This window comes from Eleutherodactylus coqui, chromosome 1 (assembly GCF_035609145.1).
Source record: "Eleutherodactylus coqui strain aEleCoq1 chromosome 1, aEleCoq1.hap1, whole genome shotgun sequence".
Taxonomy (NCBI): domain Eukaryota; kingdom Metazoa; phylum Chordata; class Amphibia; order Anura; family Eleutherodactylidae; genus Eleutherodactylus; species Eleutherodactylus coqui.
In genome coordinates, this window is record NC_089837.1 from 225,982,187 (window position 1) to 226,007,441 (window position 25,255).

Genomic DNA, 25,255 nt, shown 5'->3' on the forward strand with positions numbered 1-25,255 from the left:
GGGGCTACAATGGGTATATTTCTGAACAGGGAATAAAGAGGGGTATCCATTTTGGGGTGCAAGTCTTCATTCATGTATGTGCTGTACAAAAAAAAATTGTTTTCAAAATGACACAATTGCCAAAAAAATGAAAATCTTAAATTTTTATATTTCTGCTTTGCTTAGATTCACATAAAAACTGTGAGGTCAAATATACAGTACATTTGTAGATGAATTTTTTAAGGGGTCTCAATTTTCGAAATGGGGTCATTTGTGGTGGTTCTCTGTCATTTTGGCCACTCAAGGGGTCTACAAGCAGGCTATATGGGGCCTAAAACACCTTCAAGCAAAGTTCCTGTTCTGAAAGCCAGCAGCTGCTCCGTTCGGTTTGGGCCCTGTTGTGTATACAAACAGAAGATTAGGGTCACAATGGGTATGTTTCTGAACACGGGACAAACAGGGGTATCCATGTTGGGGTGTAAAGCCTCATTTTCATATATATGCACTATAGGAAAAAAATATCTTTAAAATGACATATTTGCAAAAATATGAAATTTAATTTTTTCTCCTCTAAATTGCATTAGTTCCGGAAAAAACTGTGGGGTCAAAATACTCCTCACTCCCCTCAGTGAATACATTAACGAGTGTAGATTTTAAAACGGGGTCATTTGTGGGGGTATGTATCATTCTGACACCTATGAGCCTTTGCAAACTTGGCTTGTTGTAGGAAAACAACAACGTGACCCTCAAAATGTCAATAATTTGTACGTCTCCTATATGGTTAAAAAAGATTAAAGTTTTTGAAATGTGTGTTCAGAATAAAGTAAACAGATGGAAATATATATCTGAGCCAAAATTTGTACAGTATGTTAGCACATATTTGAGATATTACAGTTGAAAATGTAAAAAAATTTTAAAATTTTTCAAAACAAATAAATGTACTCAAATTCTGTCTTTTTTTAACACCTAAATAAAGTACAATATGTGGTGAAAAAAACATGTCAGAATCACTTGGATATGCAAAACCTTTAGAGTTATTCTGTGTTAAAGTGACACACGTCAGATTTCCAAAATTTGGCTCCATCACTAAGGTGGAAACAGGCTTGGTCACTAAGCGGTTAAGAAGCCTTATAAGTTTCTCTTGTTATAAACCCCCTGCACACAGGCGGAAATTCTGCGGCGGGATTTACCGCAGAATTTCCTACCGTGGCCACTGCCAAAGGATTGCATTAGAAAACGCAATCCTAGGCAGACGGCTGCGATTTGTCCGCGTGAAATCACACGCGGAAAACAAACCGCGGCATGCTCTATTCTGTGCGGGTCTTGCAGAGGCCCACACAGAAATGTCAGTGGTGACGGGCCGGCTCGTCTCTCGCCAGCACACAGCGCACAGAGGAGACGCCGGGAGCGGGTAAGCCGCAGGCCTCGGGACCGCATCCTGCTATGAGAATTCTCACAGCGGGATCTAACCCGGCCGTCTGCAGGCGGCCATACTTTGTGAAAAAGCTCTATGCTAAGTTGTTTATTTTATAAAGCTTGTTTTGACTAAGTGGATAGAACAATTTATTGAAGTTTTCATGTTCAGCGTTGCAAGATAAAGAATACATCAATGTATTAAATAATTTATTAAAGTTAATTTCCAATATACATTAATGTGCAGGCATAAAATTACAATACATAATGTGAGTAAATAAATAATCTCATAATGACACATGCTATTCACATTGCATGCAACCTGAAAGTAAGAAAATAAACACAGATTGCTGGATTTATAGGGGGTTGTACCACAATTGATGTTTATCACCAATCAGTAGGATATGTAATAGTAGTGATCTTACTGCTGATAACCCCCCTAATCCTGAGAACAGGAGTCAGGTATCCCCCCCTCTTCACATAACTGTAGACTCGCTGCACCCACCTTCAGTGACATAGAGATTCAATAGAGCAGTGGTCTATTTATTTCAGTATGGTTGATGGAAATGGCCAAGTACAAGCGCTCGGTAATCTCTGGCAGTCCCGCTGAAGATGAATGGAGTGGCACCACTACATTAACTCTCCTCCTCACTACGGGGTGTGCGAGTGTGCAGGGTGCCTGCAATGAGAAGAGGTGGACTTGGGACCCCTGTTCTTTGGATCGGCAGTCTCAGCAGTCAGACCTCCACCAATCAGACTTTTAGTCATTTATCTTACGAATAGGTGATAAAAGCAGATTGTGGTATAACTCCATTAAAAAGCATTTTTCACAAAATGCTGTTTTGGTAAAGTGTTCCCCTGTTCAACCCTCTTACAGTACATCGTATAGCAGTTTCCTGCACAAGCTGATGACTGGCCTATCATGTGATCTTACATATTCTGCTATGCAACCATGAGGGCGATTGGCACTGCCCTCAGTGAAAAAATATACACAAGCTCCAGGCTTCAGACTCCTTCACAAACAGGGAAACCATTCAGACTCCATTACAGTTTCCTGAAAATCCATCAATGTGGCTTTAAAAAGTCAAGAAATCATCAAACTGATTGATTAAGATAGAATATATTATAAACTAACATTCTTATATCTGGTGACAGATACTCTTTAAATTCAGCCTAAGATGCCATGGTTCATTTTACACTGCGAAGGAAAGCTTCATTACCTGCACATCCCATCCAACAGTTGTCATATAAAGAGCAAAATCAAACATCACTATGGGGCAACACAAAGAAGGAGAGCGATCACTGAATGCTTCCTCATCATGCTCAGAACAAGGTGGTACAATGGATCTCCAATGGACCAGTAGTGCCATGCCACCAGCCCCCCCCCCCCCCCCCTTCCCGAGGCTTTTGGCACTGGGAGAGGGTAGTATAATGGCTACGCCAGGTTTATGATGGGAGTGTTAAAAATCAGAGGGTTCAATAGATTTACGTCAAACGAGTAGGAGGTGGTCCTGTCTAGTAAGCATGTATGTATGACTTTAATAAAAAAAGCATTTTGAGTAGAAATATTTCAGCATTCCAGCTTTTTAAGCTTGTGAATTACTTTATAAAGCTCTTCTCACTGTGTGACAGTGACCCATTTACCATATGGCACAAGTCAAAACAATTCATAGGAACCCCATTCACCTTACAGATGATACAGGTTGGTCCTTTTCATACAATATATAAATATATATATATATCAGGGTTGGCGGTTTCATGATGTTGAAATAGCACAGCAGATTTTACTATTCTGTACAGAGGCCATGTGATATACCATTTTTTTTAACATGGAAGCCTATGGGTGGGGAAATCCTCGCCAATGTAAACCTCAGAGGGACATTTCAGAATACGGTGTGAAAGAAGCCAATGAAGTGTAGTCGCCCAGTACAGCAATGTGAGAAAACTAGATCCCCAGCAGTGTAGTAGTGCATTATAGGAGCTTAGATGAACTGTCAGGAATGGGATGTCAGCAAATGGTCTGCTGGCTCTAATAACTTCTGGAATTATATCAATAGTTGGCACTGTGGAGGATTTATTCCATCTCCCTTATTTGCATACTGGAATTAGGAATGCTGCTCTGAAGGTCACTAGATTTGAAGAGAAGCAGTGATACTGGATAGGGCAGCAATTTGTTGTACCTGTAAAATAGTGTCCCAAAGTGAACCTATGCTCTAAGCACTATAATAATCATTGTATGTAATGAGAGTATATACTTTATACACAGCATGTACCAGAACATCCACCAACATTTGGTTTAATCTGATTCTTAACTAGTCTCATTTATTACAACACTGCAAGAGGATCCGTATCCCAACAACACATGACCAACCATTCTTTTACAAAAGCATAAAAGGAACAGCGATGTCAAGCATTTCTTGCAGCCTGCGGACAAGGATTTCACGAAACATCATTAGTCTTTGTTTTTACATGTTTATTTATATAGATAATATTATTATTGAGATAAATACCAAAGGAAATAGCCTTAACCAAAAATCCAGTAGTTTCCTCAGCAAAGTCTTTCTTATATTCAGGTAGCACCATTAGTGGGTAGATGGGGTCTGCGGGCTTTTCCATATTATCCATACATCTGTTTGAACTGATAGCATTCATTGCAGTACCCACTGCACTTGTTGTTACCGTAGTGATCACATCCTGTCGCCCTACACCGCAGCTTCGGGGTATCTTCTCCGGATGACTTGAGATGCCCACCTCTCTGCTTGCACTGCTCACAAAGTTCATCATTCCTTCCTGTCACCGGGTTTCTGCAGACATCCCTGGCACAGGTTTTTATGTGATTACCAGTCTGATTTTGTCCAGATCTCTGGAGGATAAAAAAGACAATTTGCAATCTGGCTCATGCAGTGCGAATACATCAGTAGAACATAAAGCTAACCATATCTACCTCTGCTTGTCTTTGTATGCGTTCTTCTGTATTTCTTGCTTCATAGTATCTTTGGTTTTGAGCTTCAATGAAACACTTCTGGCAGAATCCCTCAAACAAATTGCTGCCCAGCGTGCTGCACTCCCGGCCCAAGCAGCGACTCATGTTCTTGAAGGCGGCCACGCTGACATTATTTTGGGATGTTCTGTTAGATCTTGAAGTAATTCCTGGGAAACAGAAAATAGTCTTATTATTGACACTTATCACAGTCAGCTTGCAAAGGATAACTAGACATAGACAATCATTATATTACTACTTCATCTGTCGCTCCAACTGAACTCCGTAGCGCCACAAGCTAAAGTTTTCGTCCTCGATGCAGGGTACTTAACGCAACAAGACGTAAACTGAGGTCCTGTGAATGGCGCTGAATCAGAAACAGAGCCCGCATAATCCCGCAGCAGTAGCCGGCAACAGCGGGGATACATAAGGACAGCGACCCCCGCTGTTAACCCCCCTACATGCCGCAATCTATGTAGATTGCGGCATGTAAAGGGTTCAAAGAGGAAGGGTACTGTGACATCATCGGACCCCTGAGATGTAGTCACGGAGGGCCGACGGGTTGCCATGGCAACAGGACGCCAGATGATGGCGTCCTGGCTTGCCATTGCCTATGATCGCTAATACAAGCCATAAGGCATTGCGGTACAGAAGTCCTGCACTGCTTTATCCTAGTAATCATAGCTGCCTTGGTTCAGGTCCCCTACAGGGATATAAAAAGTGTAAAAAAAAAACACAAAAAAAATTATTTGCTCATTTTCCCCTATTTGTAAAAAAAAAAAAAAAAAAATTAAGAAAAGCCCCACATATTTGGTATCATCATGTGCGTAACAACCGGTACTATAATTTGAGCACACTATTTATCCTGCACAGCAAAAAGCATAAAAAAAAAAAAAAAAAGGGGGAAAAATGCTTTTGTGTTCGTTTTACCTCACAAAAAATGCAATAAAAGTGATCAGAAAAGCTGTATGTACCCCACAATAGCACATATAAAAACTACAGCTTGTGACGCAAAAACAAGCCCCCACGGAGCTCTGTCTGTGAAAAACTAAAAAAGTTATAAGACTTTGAATGCAACAATGTAAAAATAATTTCCAAGTAAGGGGTTTTATTGTGCAAAACTGGAAAAACCTTAAAAAAATTGTAATTTTTGGTATTGTTGTAATCATACTGACCTGCAGAAAAAATGTATTGTGTCATTTGTGCTGCATGATTAACGCTGCAAAAATACAAATTGAAAAACAATGACAGAATTGATGTGTTTTCTCTCCCTGCTCTCTTCCCCCCGCATGGTGCTCGGTCAAGTAATCAGTTACTCGACTAGACCGATGCTCAATCGATCATCAGCCTTAACCCTTTCCAATCCACTGTCTGACGTCTAAAGGCATTCTGATTGAAGGCTGTACAGCTCCGATGTTGGAAGACGTCCGGCAGGGTATTCTTACTGTATATTACTGGCCTCTCTGTTGTTGGAGGCCTCTCCAGCTTGTCACATACCGCAGTACTGGCTCTAGCCAGCAGATGGCACCATTGTATAATGGCAAAAAGAGAACGCCCCCTAGGAAACCCTGAATCCAAAATTGGATTGCAAAGGGTTAAACGAGCGTGCTCGCTCATCTCTAGTACCAATAAAAACTATAGTTCACCACACAAAAAACAAGCCCTTATACGGCTGTGTCAACAGAAAAATAAAAAAGTTCTGGCTTTTAAAAAGTGGAGATCAAAATCCTCCCAAAATTGTTGCGACTTAGGGCCAAAATAGTCCTTAAGGGGTTGGACCAAAATTGACTTATCACCTATTCACAGGATAGGTGCCAAAAGTCTGATGATGGGGGTCTTACTATTGAGACCCCCACAATCCCGAGAACTTTCTCTCTGCCTTACTGCGGGCTCATTGCACCCCTTGCTATGAGGAGATAGAATGGAGTCGCCCATGCACGGTGCCACTCCACTAAACTTCCATGGGCCCGATGAAAGTAGCCACCTGCAAGCGCTTGGCTATGTCTAGCAGTACGACGCATGCAAGACTGCGGCTCCATTCAATCTCCTCCTCATTGCAAGGGGTGCAGTGAGCTTGCAGTAAGGAGGAGAGCTCACTTCATGGTAGTTTGGGTAAATATTTTGATTTATGTAGCTTTGAGGTATAATACTCCTTTGTAAATTAAACCTACACCTTCAAACACCTAGACCTAAGATAATACCAATAAAGAACTAACATTTCTGTTTTGATTAAAAGGACCATAAAAACAGAGGAACGACCTACCATTATTTTCTTTATACTCAAAGAAGCATAAAGTGCAAAATCCTTCATTTTGTAGTGTACCAAAATACTGGCAGCTGGCCTTTCTACATTTTTGGTTAGCTGTCCTCTCTTCTGCATTGAAATTGGTCACAGACTTTGAGCTAGTGGCGGACATCTGGGTTTCATCATTACTGGCCTCTTGACCTGATGGATGCACAAGGCTCCTTGACAAGTTGACAGGGTCAGAGATGGATCTTTGATGAATTAAAGGTGGTATGCTTGAACTGCATGAGCGTTCTGTAGTCCGTTTAAAGCAAGAACTGCAAATTCCGTTAAAAGTCCTAGTGGCATCCTGAAAACATATACTGCACCTAATGATGTCAGAGGTCCTAACCCTTTCAGTACTGCTGCCCAGCTGAGCATGCCTGGCATTGTGACAGTGCTCACACAGTCCGCTGAGCTCCACATTCATTGTGAATGGGCAGTCGGCTGTTTTACATTTCATTGCATTTGTTTCACTGAAGATAAAAAGACTGGGCGCTGTTGCCAGTGCAGAAGTCGGGCCTGCCAACGACTCGCCCGTCATCTTATAGGACAGTTCACAATATTCCGGTTTACGCTGCAAGGATTCACCCTTCTGTATTTGGACTTTAGTCCTGTCAACAGTTTTCTGTTTCTTATCGAAGCACTCGTGGCAGTAAGGCTGTGTGCTCACCGACATGAAGAAGGGACAATTCAATGTTTCACATTTCACTTCGACAAGAGACAGCTGAGGAAGGGAAATCTCAAATCGGCTTTTCCCTCCTTTGGTCTCCTGCCACCGCTTGTACTCGTGCTGGACCAGTTGAAAGTAATCTTCCACCAAATTGATTTCCTTGGGTAAATTGTTTTCATCAAGCCTGCAAAAAAAAAAAGTTAATCAGCATCTAATTTCATTTTTATGGATTAGTAACTAATGTTTTACAAGTACAGTTTATCCATAAAGTATATTAAGGAACCAACCTGGCAGTGTTTACTAGATGAGTGGTACCGTTCTCCCGGGAATGCACAGGTACCTCTAGTACATGCAAATAGTCTTTAAGCAGCTTCTCTCTGGATTTCTCTTCATGGTCCGTTAAAAAGTGCACTTTCATATCTTCAAATCGGCCCTTTTCATTGAATACCAAAGGGACAGCTCGGATTTCTGTGTTGGTAGAAAGGTTTATCATTAGTGGAACTGTGAGATACACCCTACTGCTTGATGAACAGAACTGAAGGGCTAAGAAGTAAAACTATAGACAAAAGGGAAAACTGGGATTCTGGAGCATTTAGCAGTGCTTTACATACCTGGTCCTGTGTCTTTCATAGTTACAAGGGGTGCAAAGTGCTGGCTGTCATAGCCAAGGATAATGGGGTATTTATAACACTCCTGCGCAGGCCAATGAAGAGGTAGGTAAACTCCACCAACATTAAGAGGTGAAAAACTAGAGCCGGACTCCAGACTTCTGAACATGTTATCTGTTGAAAAAGTATATATATTGTGAAAATAGCACAATTTACTCACTCGTGTGTTCGTATAGATTTATATTGTTCTTATCAAGTATTACAAAAAGGGGGTATAACTGTGCCATGTCTGTACATGGGCCGTGTCTGGTATTGAAGTTCAGTCCCATTCAGTTACTGGGGATGAGCTTCAATACCAGCAACAGCCTATGGACAGATACAGTGCTGTTTCAGCAACTAAAACAAAAACAGTTCTGTAATTTACCACATTGGTTAAGAAACAGCCCCTTATCTGCAAGCCTTCCCTGCCACCTGATGACTGCATGCAGAGTGCAGGGTGCCCAGATAGATCATGCATTCTGATGGATGGAATTGCCATTTGAATGGGAAGGAAGGCGTGTAGACCAAGGAGGCAGTGCTGCATGTAGCAAATAGTGCAGAGCTTAAAAAAGAATGCATTTAGTGTCATATATTCAACTGAAAGACACATTGATTAAATATTAGTCAGAAAGAACCATTTTAATAAAGGTTTCACTAAGGCTGTTTTCACATCTGCATTGGGGCTCAATTCATGGTTTCAGTCTCTGCTCCGTTTTGGAAGAAAGAAAACAAAATTAAAAAAAAAAACAAAACAAAAAATATCCGTCTTTTTCCCTTGACTTAAAAAAAACAAACAAAAAACAAATGGAAAGGCTTGTGTTTGCTTCTGTTCCGTTTGCTTCCCTTTCTGTTTTGAAACCCCATTAAAGGGGTTGTCCGGCCATAAACATTAGGTCTCATTACTTCTGTTTACCCAATACAATGCACTTTGTAATATACATTGTGCATTGTAAATTAGGCAAACAGAAGTTATTCACTTGCCTTTTGGGGTGCCCCCCTGTGTTGCTCCTCGGTTGCCATTGGTTCCGACAAGTCTCTTGTCCTCTTCTTGTCGGTACGACGGGGACGTGCTTCTCCAGCACAGCTCTGCACATGTGCAGAAGAACTTCAGCCGCTGGGAAGCTCAGCTCCGCCTGCAGGGGAGGCGTGGCTGCTGGCTCTTCATCTCCAAGGTAAGAATGAGTGGAGGGGCGGGCTCTCGCGGGGGGGGGGGGGGGAGGATGGATGGATGAGTGCAAGTGGTGTGCGGGGACCCAGCTGACAGAAGTTGCGCACGGTGGGGGGGTGCAGTGATGTGTGTGTGTGCTAGTGGTGTCAGGAGACCCGGCTGTCAGAAGTCCCGGGGGGAAGGGGGTCACAGACTTGTAGCGGCGGGGTGTGCGGTCACATAGACTTGTAGCGGTGGGGTGTGCGGTCACATTGACTTGTCGCGGTGTGTGGGGAATGAGGGGGGCTACTTTGGAGGGCACTGTAGGGGTGACACTGGGGGGCACTGTGGGGGGGCATGTGTAGGGGGTACTGTAGAGGATCATTAGGGGGGCACTGTGGGAGAGTGCACTGTGGGGGGGGGGTCATTGTGAGAGGGGTCGCTGTGGGAGGGGCACTATGGGGGCATGTGTGTGTGGGGAAATGTTTTGTTTTACTTTACTTTAGCGGGGGGGGGGGGGGGGGGGGCAGTAGGTAGCCTTGCAGTGGGGGGCTGCAGGAGAGTTCTCTCTCGGCTCTCCCCAGCCCCCTCCCTTCACTATACACTGTGCTGCTGTTTACACTCATGCCAGGATTTTATCCTGAACCATGAGTGTATAACGCAGTCTCCCCTGGCCACACCCCCTCTGAGTATAGTATGCAGTAGGGGGCGGGGCCTGGGCGGAGAGAGACTGTAGAGCAGTTCAATAGAGGTGGGCGTGTCGTGGGCGGGTCTAGGACGTGAGCTGAGGGAGGCCATGAAATCCTGCCTTTTCATGCCTTTTACTGCCATCGGGAGCGCGTACACAGAAGAGGGAGAGCGCAGAGCATTGTGGGAATGCAGCACAGAGGTGCCATCTTTGAAAGCTGCAGTGAAGATCAGATTCTAAGGTAAGAAACTGACATTCCAGCTGATCTGCCTGCCGGTTTGAGCCCCTGTATGCTGTGTGTTACTATCCTTACTGAAAGGAAAGCAGCAGCATTATAAAATTTTTTTACCCTGTGTGGCCGGACAACCCCTTTAAGATCAATGTGGAAAGAACTAATCTTTTTTTTTTCAGTTTCTCTGCTCCAAAAACAGAGTAGAGAGACAGAAAGCCTGAGCTCAGCCCCAATGCAGGTGTGAAAGCAGCCCAACATATATTACATCTGTGTAAAAAAAAAAAAACTGTAAAAAGTAGGTTGTAGAGATGAGCGAGCATACTCGCTAAGGACAATTACTCGATCGAGCTTTGTCCTTAGCGAGTATCTCCCTGCTCGGAAGAAAAGGTTCAACCTTTTCAACCTTCAAAGGTTGAAGCTGATAGAAAAAAGTAAAGCAATGTGCCAGGATCTTGAGTTTAATATTCCAACAGGTTGAAATACCTTACCTGCAAGAACAATAATTGACCTCCGAAGGATGTTAGCCAACACAAATATATGTATCTCTTCAAGGCAATTGTACTGGAGGCCGCTGTGGCCTACTGAGGTGTCAGTGGATGCCATATTGACAACATGTTCCCATTCATCATCCCAGTTCTATCAGGAAAAATAAACACAATGTATTGATTTAATTTATGGGAAAACATACATTTGTATAGTACTGCTAACTCTTGTATAGTGCTGCTATCTCACTGACATGACATTTTAAATAGGAAATCCAGTCAAAATCATCTTCAGATAGGTCATTGAGGATAACTTAACGATCACAGTGGTGAAGTCTGATCTTTGACTGCCACTGATTTGCAGAACAAAATGACTGTATGTAGAACCCTCAGACCACTTGCACACGTATCAGATTTGTGAGAATCTATGAAACGGAAATCTCCAAGCACTGCTAAAGAGTTTTGAGATCTCTATATAGCCCCTTCATTCTAGAAATCATTAGTGATCAAGGCTTCACCAATGTCATCTTCTCACAAGTATCTATGACAGATAAGGTCATTTTAAATACATTTGTCCTTACGGTAAAACGGTCAGCGGGCTCCTGCTGCCCTACCTGAGTGGAGCTTATAATAGAGGGGTGAAGCTGAGCTATGTGATATATAGGTTTATACGATTGAGAGCAAGATTCCTGAATAAAAAGCAAAGGAAATCCTGACAGGACACCTAGGAGACACCCACACAGTGATTGACAGCCTTCTCTCTGCACACAGTGATACAGGGAAAGCTTTCAATCACTGCCTCCCTATTCCCATATTGATCAGAGCAGATCTCATGTAACTGACTTGTTGCAGGCATCATGATGGTATCACTGCATTGCGATGTACCGCTCTGTAGGTGGCCCCAGAATCCAATAGGCCACGGCCAACTCAATGCTCTGCTGTAGTATTCAACCACATCTGCATCCTGAAGACACAAATACAGCTATATGTGGCCGTTCTCTGGGGATCCAGGGCAAAAGTCTGGTATGTGCCCCCAATCTTCGGTGCTAGTGATGCCACTAACGTTAGCGAACACTAAGCATCCCTCTGTTCTGAATTGATTTCATTGGTTTGAATAGTATATGTAATATAGCGCATGCAAAAAAAACAATCAGAAAAAACAAAACCACTATTCTGGAGTGAAAAATCAACAGATGTACCATACAGGTGCTTAAAAAAAATAGCTGAACCGCATTACAATAGAACAGTGTTAGAAAATCGCGCCGTTAGAAACACCGCTCAAACTCTCGTCTGAGGAGCCCCTTTGAAATCAATGGAGCCGTTTTCCAGCGTCTAGGGCGGTGTTTGAAACGCTGTAAAAAAACGGTCTATGTGAGAATGGCCCTACCACCAATAACAGCAGAATCATAGGTGGTTTGTGCCCGTATTCTGGAAGATAAGTAGGAACATCATATGGCATGTCATACCCTGGTGTCATATCGCAGTTCTGTTTGCTGAAACATTGTGGATTTTACACACTCCAGCTGCCAGCGGAATTTGAAGTTGCGTGTATCGGTTGTTTTCAGAACGTTGTGCAATGTTTTCCTGAGCACCAAGTCCGTGTCTTGTACACCCCACATATACATGGATGCTGCATGCATTAAACAGTTCCCATCACCTAGACAAAAGAAACGAGATAGTAACAAGTGTTATTCAACTACAGAAAGTCATGTCAATTATTAAGCGTTAAACCTAAAATACAGAAAGCAGATCCTGACACAATAAAGGGTTAATCAAGTAAAATACAGACCAATGAAAACTCTTTAAAATGCTGCTCCTTCTAGATGAACACTCCTGACCAGATTTTTCAGTGGCCAAAAAAAAAGTTTGCACTGCAATTGTAGGTGTTGGGGTATTAGTCTACCTACAAATGTAGCAAAGTATAACTTGCAGCAGCCCGTGATGTCCCATAAACAGGCTGCTGCAGCCTGTAAACATAACGTCACCAAAGACCTGGAGCGGGACACAGCAGGTAGTATATGGCTCCTCATTGTTTTATGGCAGGGGGAGCTGGGATTTATAATCTATAAGATCACGGACAACCCCTTTAAAACCCCTTAAAGGGGTTTCCGATTACAAAATTATTTTTTTTATCTACAGATGCACATGTTTAAAGATGACAAATCAAGCTGTACTTCTGTCCTCCGCCCCCCTCGGTCCTGCAGTCTTTGTTTTGGAATGGATACTACATGGCCACTGTAGCCAATCAGAGGCCACTGAGCCTAGGTACCATTCTCCTGGCATATCCACTCAGATGCTGTGAGCAGATATATCAGGAGAATGGCATGAAACCGCTGTGGCTTATGATTGGCTGCAGCGGTCAGGTGGTAGCCCTTCAAAAGACCACTGGGCGCAAGCAGTGGATCGCTGGGGCAGACGACGGGCAAGTACCGCAGGATTTGCTATTTTTTAACAGTGTAGCTATAAATAAATAAATAAAACCGTTTTGTAACCGGACAATCCCTGTAAGTTAAACCTTGCTCCATCCGTACACAGTGCATTGCAGTGTAAGCATTTCTGATATAAAGATACAGCAGCCATACTAGAATGACTAGCTGGTAGAGATCACACAACCTTCCCTATGCAGAGCATGGGTCATCTTGAAAAGTGCTCGAGTCTCCCATTGACTTCAATGGGATTCGTAACTCGAACCGAGCTCTCGAGCATCGCGGAAAGTTCGACTCGAGTAGCGAGCACCCGAGCATTTTCGTGCTCGCTCATCTCTACTAGCTGGCTGATCGTACTACAAACGCCACGTTATGGGCAGGGCTGGAGTCTTTAAAAAATTTATGATTTTAAAATTATAATTAAAAAATTATACGTGAGCCATTTATGAGTTGGAGCTGAAGTTGCTGTCAGAGTGTGGAAAACTCTGATTTGGAACGGAGTCAAAAGTTTGGCTTACCACCCCCACAGCCCTGCTTACAGGCACTACTAGCCAAAAATATAAGCCTTACAGAAGAAAATGTTTAGATTATCTATTCATGAAAATCTAATCCCTGGCTATTAAAAAAATAAATCTAAATTATTCTGCTGTCATTTATCTTATGTTTATGGCGTAAAGCAGGTTAGAAAGGTTTAAAGACTATGGACACCTTTGGTCGATTTTTTTTCCTAAAAAGCTTGCATTTATTGCATTGGGTTATATTCTAAGGGCCATACGGTTTTTTTTTTTCCTTTTTAAATTCATTCATTATGTAGCTATCCCCCCAGTATATATACAGTATGTGCGCTATTGTTACCTTGGTTATTTATTTCTGTCTGAAATTCCTGGCCTCTTATGTGATCTCAGTTCTGACCAGCTCATATCTGCTTAAGGGGGTTGTGTATTTATTTTCTAGTCAGTTTTGCAGTCTATCAGGAAGGGTATTGTTTCTCCTCAAGGTGAGCACCTAGAACGTCTATTGGCCTTTCACTAGCCAAGCCAAAAACCTCAAAACAGCTGTATATGTATGGTAATCTCGCTTGGATTTCAATTCCTAGTGATTATTACAAGGCTTGTATAAAGAGTCTAACATTGGCTTGCAGGAATGCTGCCTTCCAATAGATGGCGCTGCAGAGGTATTGTTTTATATTCCCAATTTGCAAACTGCTTGGGGGGCACAGACACTTCTGTCACAGTTACTGATATCACAGTTATAATAGAGGAGATCACAGCTCACCCTCCTTACTGTATACTTATGGTCAGCAGCTTATTTAGGTGAATACAGAAGATAATTATAAACTTCCAGCCAGCAAGAAACAATAGACTCGCTTCAGCTAATGCTGTGCTGATGCATCATGGGGTAGGTATGAAACTGAAAGTAATAAAATCTCACCATCAAGATGGTGCCCAATAAGCATCAGACAGGGGGCTGAAATACACAGGGCTGGCCTCAAGAGTGTGAAAGGCTATCAGGGGGCAGGGGTGGAAAAATCTGTTTTCTTCTAAGTGGCCCTTTAAAAAATTTTTGGATTCTGCCTTCTGCAGCAAGCATATTTTCCAATACATAGATAGCCGTAGAATGCTGTTCACTAGCAAAACTGTCTGTCCGACAGTTCACCTCTCCAGCTCATCTCTCTCCTCTCTGGAACATGCTTCTGAGGGGATTTACGGTCAAATCAAAGTTTAGCTTTCAGAAATTTGGCCGATTTTCTCCAAAAGGACTTCAGTTTAAGACTGGGGAATGAAACGCCAAACCCAATAAATCGCCCTCTGTCTACCCTAAATAAGTTGTTAAATGGAACCTATCACCAGCTTGGAGCTTAAAAAGCCAATGGCAGCTAAGGTACAATTAATGACAGTATTCCAACAGTTGTATTATTATAGTGGCTAATGTTCTCATACCTAGTAAAATTCAGTTTATATCAGTCCCACGCTATATGAAAATTAACCCTGGATGGTCAGGTGGGCGGGCCCAGACCGTCTGCTGCACACAGCACGCTCCAGGCCTATGCTGTCTGCAGTGCACTCTAATCCTGGCCATTCCTTCTTTGGATCTCCTACGTCATCCATAGTCCCGACTCACGCATAGAAAAGCCAGTTGATTCTGCCTCAATAGGGCTAAACACTCTGCACATGCGTCGGCCCATGGCACAGATGTGAAAGGGAACTGTGGATGACGTAGGAGACGTCATCCATGTCACTTAAAGAAAGAAAGGCCGGGATTAGAGTGCATTGCAGGCAGCATAGGTCTGGGTCCACCCACCAGACCTGGCTGGTTGCCATGGTAACAGGACGCCACCTACAGGCGTCCTGTATTACCATTGCCTATGATCACTGTAATAAGCGATAAGGCATTGCAGGAAAGAAGTCCTGCAATGCCTTATCGTAGCGATCATCGGTGCTGCAGTGTAAGTCCCTCAGAGGGACACAAATGGTGTAAAAGAAAAAAAACTGATTAAAATAATGTTAAAAAAAAAATCTTTTAGGGGGGGCTTTTTTTCATATTAGCATAAAAAAAATTTAAAAATCCCACATATTTGGTATTGTCGTGTCCAAAACAACATGTACAATAAGTTGAACATGCTTTTTATCCTGCACGGCAAAAAGCGTTTAAAAAAACGCTAAAAAACTGAGGCAAAAAGCTAATTTTTAGCATTTTGCTTCCCCCCAAAAAACGCAATGAAAGTGATAAAAAAGCCGTATGTACCCCAAAATGGTACCTATAAAAACTACAGCTCGTCTTGCAAAAAATAAACCCTCACAGAGCTTTGTCCATGGAAAAATAAAAAAGTTATAAGACTTTGAATGCAAAAAGTGGAAAAACCTAAAAAAATATATAAGAATTTTGGTATCGTTGTAATCGTAGCAGCCCACAGAAAAAATGTATTGCATCATTTATGCTGCATAATTAACGCTTTACAAAAAAATTAAAAACCTATGGCAGAATTGATGCGTTTTCTGTACCAGTGATCATTAAAAAAAAATAATAAAAGTTTTACAATATAGTCTATGTACCCAAACATGGCACTAACAAAAACTACAGTTCGTCACACAAAAAACAAGCCCTTTTACGGCCGCGTCAACGGAAAAATAAAAAAGTTATGGCTTTTGAAAAATGGAGATTAAAATCTGCCAAAAATTGTTGCGTCCTTAAGCCCAAAATAGGCCATGTCCTTAAGGGGTTAAAACCGAATTTTACCAGGTATGAGGACATTGGCCAATATAATAATACACCTGCTGGAATGCTCTGTCATTTAAAATGACTATTAGTGCTTTAATTAGTAGCACTATATTCTGAACGTGTATTCTGATATAACATGGAGAAGAGTGAAGGAAGCCTACAAGTCGTGTAGTGCACCGTATGCATCCAAGTTCCCATTATATAGGTCTAGCATCATTTAAGACTTCTCCCCTGTAAGGCCTCATGTCCACGGGGAAAATCAGATCCGCTGCAGATTCTCCATGTAGAATCTGCAGCGGGTCCCTCCTGCCCCGCGGACATGAGCGCCGAAAATAAGAATTTAAAAGTATTTACCATCCGGCGCGGGCGGAGAAGGTCAGCTGTTCCTCACGGCCGGATCTTCATTTTCGGCCGGCGGATGAATTCCTGACGCCGGCGGCACGTCGCCGGCACGTCGCCGACGTGCCGCGCGCATGCGCCGGGCACATCCGCCGAGCCGAAGCAAGGAAGATGCGGCCGTGAGGAACAGCTGACCTTCCCCGCCCGCGCCGGATGGTAAATACTTTAAATTCCTATTTTAGGTCTCCCGCGGATCCGGACGGCTTCCATAGGCTTCAATAGAAGCCCGCGGGAGCCGTCCCCGCGGGAGACCCGCACGAAAATGGAGCATGGTCCGGATTTTTCCATGCTCCATTTTTTTTTAAATCCCTTTTATTGACGATCCGCGGGTATTTATCTACCCGCGGGTGGTCAATGCATCCCTATGGGATGCGGATCCGCATGCAGGAAATCCGCTGCGGATCCTAAATCCTATTTTGCCCGTGGACATGAGCCCTAAATGGTAAATTCAGCACAATCACACTGTTCATAAAAAAACAGGTAAATTTCCCTTCTATTGTCAAATGAAGAACAAAGATATGATTTGTGCTGTCTGTAAATTTTACGCACACATTGAACCATCAGCATGAAATTCCGTGTCGCTTGGAATTTCCCAGCATGAGGCTTTGTGAGAAGCAATTGGCTGAAGTCTATTGTACTTTTGTGTTCTTTCAACATTGTAGCACACAGGACTTTCCAAGAGGGAGGGGACAAGCCTGACAGGATTACATATTCATCAGGCAAGTGAAATCAGTGCAGCCAATTCATCTCGGAATTTTTATTCTGTCTTGGTCTTAAGTTTCAGTTCTTATATGACCAACACTCTTCCTCATTTCCGTCATTCTTAGATCCTGAATTACAATGGGGATGAATCACACAAAAAGTAACCTTTCTGCAAGGTATTCTGACTCTCCAACTCTTAAAGAGATATAACCATTCCAAACATTTAGGGCATGTCCACCGAATATGCCATAAATGTTCCATAGCTACAGGCCTAGGGAGCTGCATCCCTCTAGAGAAATCCCCCCATCCTGTCCCAGGTCACCTACTCCTACTGCCACATCCAGAGGTAGCCGTCCCCCTTGGGTTAGCAAGATGCAAAAATTGTATAATGAAGTCCTGTAATGGCTCTAATTCTGGTCTTATTACAGCTCCATAATGAAGTAAATAGGAACTGTACACAGAATGGTCCGCATCAACTTAACGCCAATCTTTGGGTGCTTTTACACTAAACAACCTGTCAGCTGCAGATGCAAGTCAGTCATCCCATCAAAGATCATTCCTGTGCTCTTACACAGGAACAATCATCGTTAGCCAATGGAGCCGGAGGTCATTTCAGCTCGCACCACTTCCATTCACGGTGAACAAGCAGTCATTCATAGACTGGGATTTTTGCACTTTTGGAGAGGATGTAAGGGCTTATTCACACAGGTGTAATTTGCACTGAACGTCTATTTTTTCTGGATGTATTATGGACAGCACAGATCGCTGTATTAACGTACCAAAAACATCTGTACAGGTTTATGAGGATGATCAAAAATTCATTGCATTTTTGCGTGTGAAGCCAGGAGATAATGTAAAAAAAAAAAGAAAAAAACAGTGACATCAATTGGTAATTTTTGCATTTTTTTCTCCCCATGCACATAAAAAACACATGTACAAAAATGCACACATATACATACAGTGAAAAGACCCGGCATGTTTTATTTCTGTTCTTCTCTTTTATAAAGCAGAACAGAAAGTGAACACAGCCCAATTGACGAAAGTCTATGGGTATGGGCTTCAAAATTGTTACCTTCTAGCAGTGAATGGAAACATTCTGATGTTTATCATCCGGACATCAGTAGTGACCAGATTATTCTCATATTATAAGGGGACAATGATTCTGCATAGAACTTGTTAGATTAATCACATTGCACAGTTATTGTTAGGTGTAAATACATGCCGAGCGAACGATATACAATCACTACTTCAATGCTGGCTGCATGCTCCTTCAAATTGATCTTGCTCCACCTACATCCAGTCTATACAATTCACTGTCCTAAACTGCTACAATGGACCAGTAGAAGTAACATGTATCAGCCTGGCATCCAGGCTATATACCTCACAGAACCTTGTCTAGACTGGATACAATTGTAGCAAACATTATGCCGTTTTTAAGAGCTACATGTACACAAGAATGTTTCCATCCACTCAAAGTGAGCAAAAATCTTTTAAATTAAGCGAAAATGAAATACAAATTATATACAAAAGTTGCAGAACTTTTCATTCTACAACTGTGCACATAACACTGAAAGATACCCTTGGCTGCACGTTTCTATGCACAGAAGACATATTATTAGTAAATGACTTAGTATCCGCATATCAAAATAAACATCATATAATTATAAACAATATAAAATACATCTGTTGAGAGGTTCATAGAAAATAAATGCTATCGTGAAACAGAAACATAAGAACTTTTGTCCACAAATACACTATAATTATGTCATTTCTGTACCTTAATAGCTAAAATTCGACCTCTGGATGACTTAATAAGAAACCGTATAAGAGTGCCCTAAAAAAAAAAAAAAAGTTTCTCCCATTTCTTGGTGCAGCTGAAGGACTATTGGTGATAATTTAATAACTGTTCCTAACAAGGTGGAGCTTTGCTTTCAGATTACTAGTCTGGAAGATGTTGTGTGCCATCGTATTCTATGCGGTTAGTGGAAGGAAAGTCTGAAATTACACTTGTAATATAGGGACTTGGTTACACATACAAGAGCCCATGAAATAGTGGTGGAGTTGAGAAAAGTACAAAGAGTTCTGCAGCAGGAACGCACAGTTTGTTACTTAAAATCAATCAGAAAAGATGGCAAAAAAATGACACACACATATAACCTGTGTTATTTTACATTAAATCAGACACCAAAAAAGTCCGCGTGGCCAAAAAGTTGTAACTCTGTGAAATGCTAGTCACAGCAAAGGCAGCGGCCGCTATTTCATTCATACAAATCGTGGTACTGTATGCTCCAGACCCCCTCCTTGTGTACCTAATTGTAGTCACAAAATAGGATCAGTGACATCCACAGAGAGAAGACTGCTTAAGGAGATGAATAGAAAGTAATTCTTACCATTTGTCCGCAGAGGGAAGAGTTTTTTCACTTCTTTACATGCATTTAGCTTCTTGTGACTTTCCAATGCAACTTGCATAGACCTATTAAAAAGAGTCTTTTGAAGAATCTCTCGGAATCTTGTGCAAAACTGACAGATCATGAACAGTTCAATAGTGTATCGGTGCATCGTTCGAAGGTGGTGGAGGATTCCATTGCTGGGCTTCACTATGTCCTGCGGGGTTCTCTCTCGGATTTTCACAGCCTTTAGCATGTTGCTCATGTACAAGTCTTGGGGAAGGACCTGCTGCGTTGCCATCTTTCTGTTGAATAGTGTAAGATAAGTAAACTGTTGTCATTCTGTGGCGAGCACAAACCTGCAGTTTGTAAAGGTTACTTTTTTTTTTACATGATGTTCAAAAAATCCCCCACAGTTACAAAAGAGTTAAATAAGTTTCCGAGATTTCACAAATTAAGAAAGACTTAGTCATCCAGGTCTGATGTCATTCAGATAAGACAGACATCTATAGGGAAAGTACTACGGTACACGGCTTACACATTTGTTCATTAATAGGCTGCCCCTTCATTCATTTACAACTAGAAGTATACATTTGGTAGTAAGGGTAAGGTGAAGTGCTGACATACAGACTGACCCCAAGAAAATGCACATTCATTTGTATCATCAGGAATGAGTACTTGTATGCACAGTGCTGTACACTGAGCTGGGACCATATACTGGTTATATACAGGGATTTTCCACAGACACTGAGCAGGCTTCAACATGCCTTAGACACCAATGTTACAGTCCATCCCCTGGGAATTAGCCTTTTACTCCCTCAAAATATAAAGGGAAGGGTGGGGGATTTTGAAAACAAAATATGTGGAAAAACCCAGTGAAGAAAAGCTCCGGGAAAGGAAAAAGTATTTTCTCTAAACAGCCAACAGGCTAAAGAAGCTGCATCCATTCATCAAGATGAAAGCATGTCTGGTTGCAGAAAAGTCCATACGAGCCTGGAAGCCAATACACCTACAGAGTAAATATGCTGTAGGCATCTAACATTTTAGCTTTACTTTCTGGTGAACTATGGAAGTTCCGACTAAGAGTGAACCAACTGACACCAAAATCCTACAGTAATGTGTCCTTCATTGCAGAGGTACTATGAATACAGAGATCCGGAAATCTGCCATACAGCTACAATGCTATTGCACCAAAGGCATCTAATATAAGGACGCTTACCTTCCCCTATGTAATCAGGACTCCCCTATAAGCAAAATTCCCATGTTCCACTCACTTTTAAAGCTAGCTTTGTTCACCCTAGCATTCATGGGTTTTGATGGGGTTTGTTAAATAAATCATCTAACTTCACCATCTGGCTATAGCCTCAATTTTGTTTTCAATATCACCTTGAAGAATAAAGAAATGTAAGAATATATTTTGCTTAAATACACATAATTGACTCTCACAAAAGAACCAGGAGGGGCCCAGCCATGCCATCTTCACCCAAGACCTATAGCAAGAACATAACGATGAACTGCCATTGAGGTCCAGGTCTACGTGCCCATTGCTGTACTGGCGGGATTTGAACCGGACAGAATGTGGTTGGACAATTGTTCAGCCTGATGCTATATAAACCCCCTCTTCTCTGATCCAATCCATAGGTCTTATGTACAGTCAGGGTACGGTCCTGCAGTGGGTAACTGCAATGTGGCTGAAGCATTGTTCACTGCAGCCAATGGGTGGAAGATTTTGCTGCCATTGGCTGTTGTGGGTGCTAGGGACATATGGCAGTTACTGCGCTGTGGGATCGTATGCTCAACGTGTCACACGTCACCTTGTTTTAGTAAATACTAGTATCCTCCATAAGTTATTGTTTCTGGACCTTCTTTTCTTACAACTCTACATGGTGCTATTCGTGTTATTCTTCCTAAACACTTATAAATAAAGTGATAATGGGGCATTACCATTCCCCTGGACAAAGAGGTGTGAGCACTTATTAGACAATGTGAGAGGGACACACCAGCTGGTAACACACAGTTCACAATTTTTATTTCTCGGAGGAATAACAGAGGGACAGATAAGAAAAGATCCTCCAGAACTGTTATTACGCATAAGGAATAGAAGCATTTAGTAAAGCAGACAGAAGAGGTGACAGCTCCTCTTTAAGCAATTATCAAATACTACATTCATTTGGAACAGCCGTGTTTCTACCTACAACAGGCTCCATTATGCTTTCTGGTACTGTTATGGTGTGAACAGTGCGGTATGCAGCAGTATCCTTGCTGTAAGAAATACAGCAACTGCAAAGGACCCACTAACCCTTTCCAATCCACTGTCTGACATCTGAAGACATTCTGATTGAAGGCTGTGCAGCTCCGATGTCGGAAGACGTCTGGCAGGGTATTCTTACTGTATATTACTGGCCGCTCTAATGTTGGGGGCCTCTCCAGCATATCCCATACTGCAGTACTGCTCTAGCCAGCAGATAGCGCCATTGTATTATGGCAGAAAGAGAAAGCCCCCTAGGAAACCCTGAATCCAAAATTGGATTGCAAAGGGTTAAAGGTAATAGGTCCAGTCAGGATTCACTAATATCGATCTCAACATGGATCAGATGGGTACAGAAGACATGACGTGAAAGATCTGCAGTTTTCAGCATTTCTTGGGATAAATATTGCTAGACTAGAGATACAAAAAACTAAAACACAGCACTGTTAAAAAGTAAGCGGCTCAGGGCGACTGTAGAAATTGAAGTTGACATGGCTTGTGAACGTAGCCCAAGATACAAAAAACATCCAACTGGATCAAAAATGTTATGCTCCACTCCTCTTACAAACAGCATCTTGTCTGCACATACAGTACCTATGTCACATATGAGAGGAGAGTGTACATTACATTTTGTGGGTGATTCAAAGCAAAACTTTAAAAATGCATGGTTACGGTTTCACATCTTCCCACATTTGTACTTTTACTTTTACACAATGGCAATATTCCATAAAAATATTGTCACAAGCTTTTATATGCATTATTCATGATCATTTACAACAAGCAGTGGGACCTGTCACTCAGGATTAGAGATGAGCGAGCATACTCGCTAAGGACAATTGCTTGATCGAGCATTGTCCTTAGCGAGTACCTGCCCGCTCGGAAGAAAAGGTTCGGCTGCCGGCGCGGGTGACAGGTGAGTTGCGGCCAAGAGCAGGGGGGAGCGAGGAAGAGAGACATCTCCCCTCCGTTCCTCCCGGCTCTCCCCCGCCCGCTGCCAAATCTTTTCTTCCAAGCGGGCAGGTACTCGCTAAGGACAATGCTCGATTGAGCAATTGTCCTTACCGAGTATGCTCGCTCATCACTACTCAGGATCCATCAGCCTACACAATGAGGATGCAAGAGACTAGGCCTCATATATTAAAATTGTCCTATAGGAATAGCATAGTTTCCCATAGAAACTAATTTCAGCAGTTTTCATTTTTCCATATCAACGTAAGAAATAAGTCTCCTGCAGCATTTTACTGATGTTTATAAACATTGTCTCTAATGGCAGAGACCGTGTATGGCGCAAGTTTACTGTGTATGCCCGCGTATCACATGCACACAAACACGAATACGCACAGTGATTTTTTTTTTAAATTCCCCGCGAGGTTGCATATGAAAAAAACCACCCATATGCAATGTATTACGTATGGACCATGTTTCAAAACGCTGCCTATACCAAATGTATGCATGCTGCAATCTATTTCTTGTGAATATTGATACTCAGTGTCTAGACACACAGATGGATACCCTTTGACTCCATTCTCTTTGTATCACATGCCCGTGCAACGCACGCGTAATACGCAGCGAAGATTGGGGACATAAGCCCTAAGCCCATCCTTTATGCAACAATTATGTCAGATGAGGGTTTTTTTCTTTTCACCTTTTAGCGGTGTATACCTCTACTAAATATAACCCTACAGGCCACATTTCCTGCGTGCATACACTTCTATAAACTTCATCTTCAGCTACCGAGGAGCGCCCACAAGGAACGATGACAGCTGAAGGGGGTTAGTGCTCAGGTCAATGCTTCTGCCCCATCATTGTATACTGACTAAATATACACCATATACCTGAAGTTATATATATTATATACATACACAGCACGTGAGCGACAACTGCTTATAAGAAGGCCATAAGACCAGACTTTAACCCAGGACTGTCTGTATAGACGTTCTACAATTGGACAGTAGAGCCTGCACAATGCTGCTGTTCATCTCTTCTGCCTTCTCAGTCACCTAGATGACAAATGGAGGAGCAACATCCTCACCCTCACTGAACATGTGACTGAACTAGTCACAACTAGACCCAAAACCCCTAGTGACAAATAGATCACAGGAAAGTGCTTCTTTGTAACTAGACAGGTTATATTTCTCTATAACAGTTTTAACACACAAACATAGTGATCCTCAAAAAGGCCAGTCTGACAGGATATAAAAAGCTGAAGTAAGCAGATAACAAGAAAAAATAAAATAATTCTAAACTTCTAGAAAATTAAAATGATAATACTCAGCTGTCAAAGCTGCACCCAGAGCCCTGACTCTTAACCCAAAATGTACTAGTCTAAATGGTGAACCCATAATACACTCATTGGCAAAAAACAAAAATCCCTCTAGGGAGTTGTCAGAATCGAATGAATTGGATACAAGATGTGATACGGGCGGGCATGGAGGCTCTAGTACCCTGTTGTACCGCCTCTAGCTTGGATACAAGATGTGATACAGGTGGGCACGGAGGCTCTAGTACCCTGTTGTACCGCCTCTAGCTTGGATACAAGATGTGATACAGGTGGGCACGGAGGCTCTAGTACCCTGTTAGGCCACCTCTAGCTTGGATACAAGATGTGATACGGTTAGGCATGGAGGCTCTAGTACCATGTTAGGCCACCTCTAGCTTGGATACAAGATGTGATACGGTTAGGCATGGAGGCACACAGGTTCCATATGTTATCCTTAGGCATATAGGTCCAAATTTGCTATAACTGCGCTTCTAAATCGCACAAACTTGTAGGATCTCGAAGTTAGCATCCTAGATCGTCCCATATATGTTCTATTGGTGATAAATCTAGCTACCAGGCAGGCCACAGAAATGTGGTAGTGCCGTGGAAGCATTTCTGTGACTCCCTTGCTGTGTGCGGCCAAGCATTATCCTGCTGCTACACATGTGGCTGCACGATGTCCTGAACATATCGCTGAGTTGTCACTGTCCTTCATATTACTACTACTAGGGGTGACCAACTGTCGTATGCGATGGTCCCCCAAGCCATCACACCAGCAGTGAGTGCAGTGTGCCGCTCCATAGAAAGGGCAGGATTGAGGTGCTCATCTCTAGATCTCCAGACATGAACATGGCCGTCGTCAGTGCCCAAACTAAACCGGGATTTGTTGCTTAAAACAACCCCGTTCCACTCAATAGCAGTCTAGTTTCATCATTCACAACACCACTGCAAACGGAGGCAACAGTGAGTGGATACCAAAGGGAGTTAGTGTAATGGGTGCCGTGAGGGCAAATGTCCTTCAAACAAGCACCTGGAAATAGTTCCAACAGACAACAGGGGCCTGTAATGATGGCAGACAACTAAACAGTA

General features: G+C 42.4%; 1 protein-coding gene across 2 annotated transcripts in view; it reads right to left on the bottom strand.

Annotated features, from left to right (window-relative positions):
- Window positions 1-1,589: 1,589 nt before the first annotated feature.
- TNFAIP3 (TNF alpha induced protein 3) overlaps window positions 1,590-25,255 on the bottom strand; it is a 53,497-nt gene continuing 29,831 nt past the window's right edge. For both annotated transcript variants that reach the window (XM_066606038.1, XM_066606030.1), the window contains exons 2-9: window positions 19,662-19,963; window positions 11,992-12,182; window positions 10,532-10,679; window positions 7,941-8,111; window positions 7,617-7,797; window positions 6,636-7,513; window positions 4,337-4,542; window positions 1,590-4,255 (exon numbers count right to left, since the gene is read on the bottom strand). In XM_066606038.1, the coding sequence (XP_066462135.1) occupies window positions 4,010-4,255; window positions 4,337-4,542; window positions 6,636-7,513; window positions 7,617-7,797; window positions 7,941-8,111; window positions 10,532-10,679; window positions 11,992-12,182; window positions 19,662-19,959 (2,319 nt within the window). In that variant the 5' untranslated portion in view covers window positions 19,960-19,963 and the 3' untranslated portion in view covers window positions 1,590-4,009. The remainder of the gene's footprint in view (window positions 4,256-4,336; window positions 4,543-6,635; window positions 7,514-7,616; window positions 7,798-7,940; window positions 8,112-10,531; window positions 10,680-11,991; window positions 12,183-19,661; window positions 19,964-25,255) is intronic.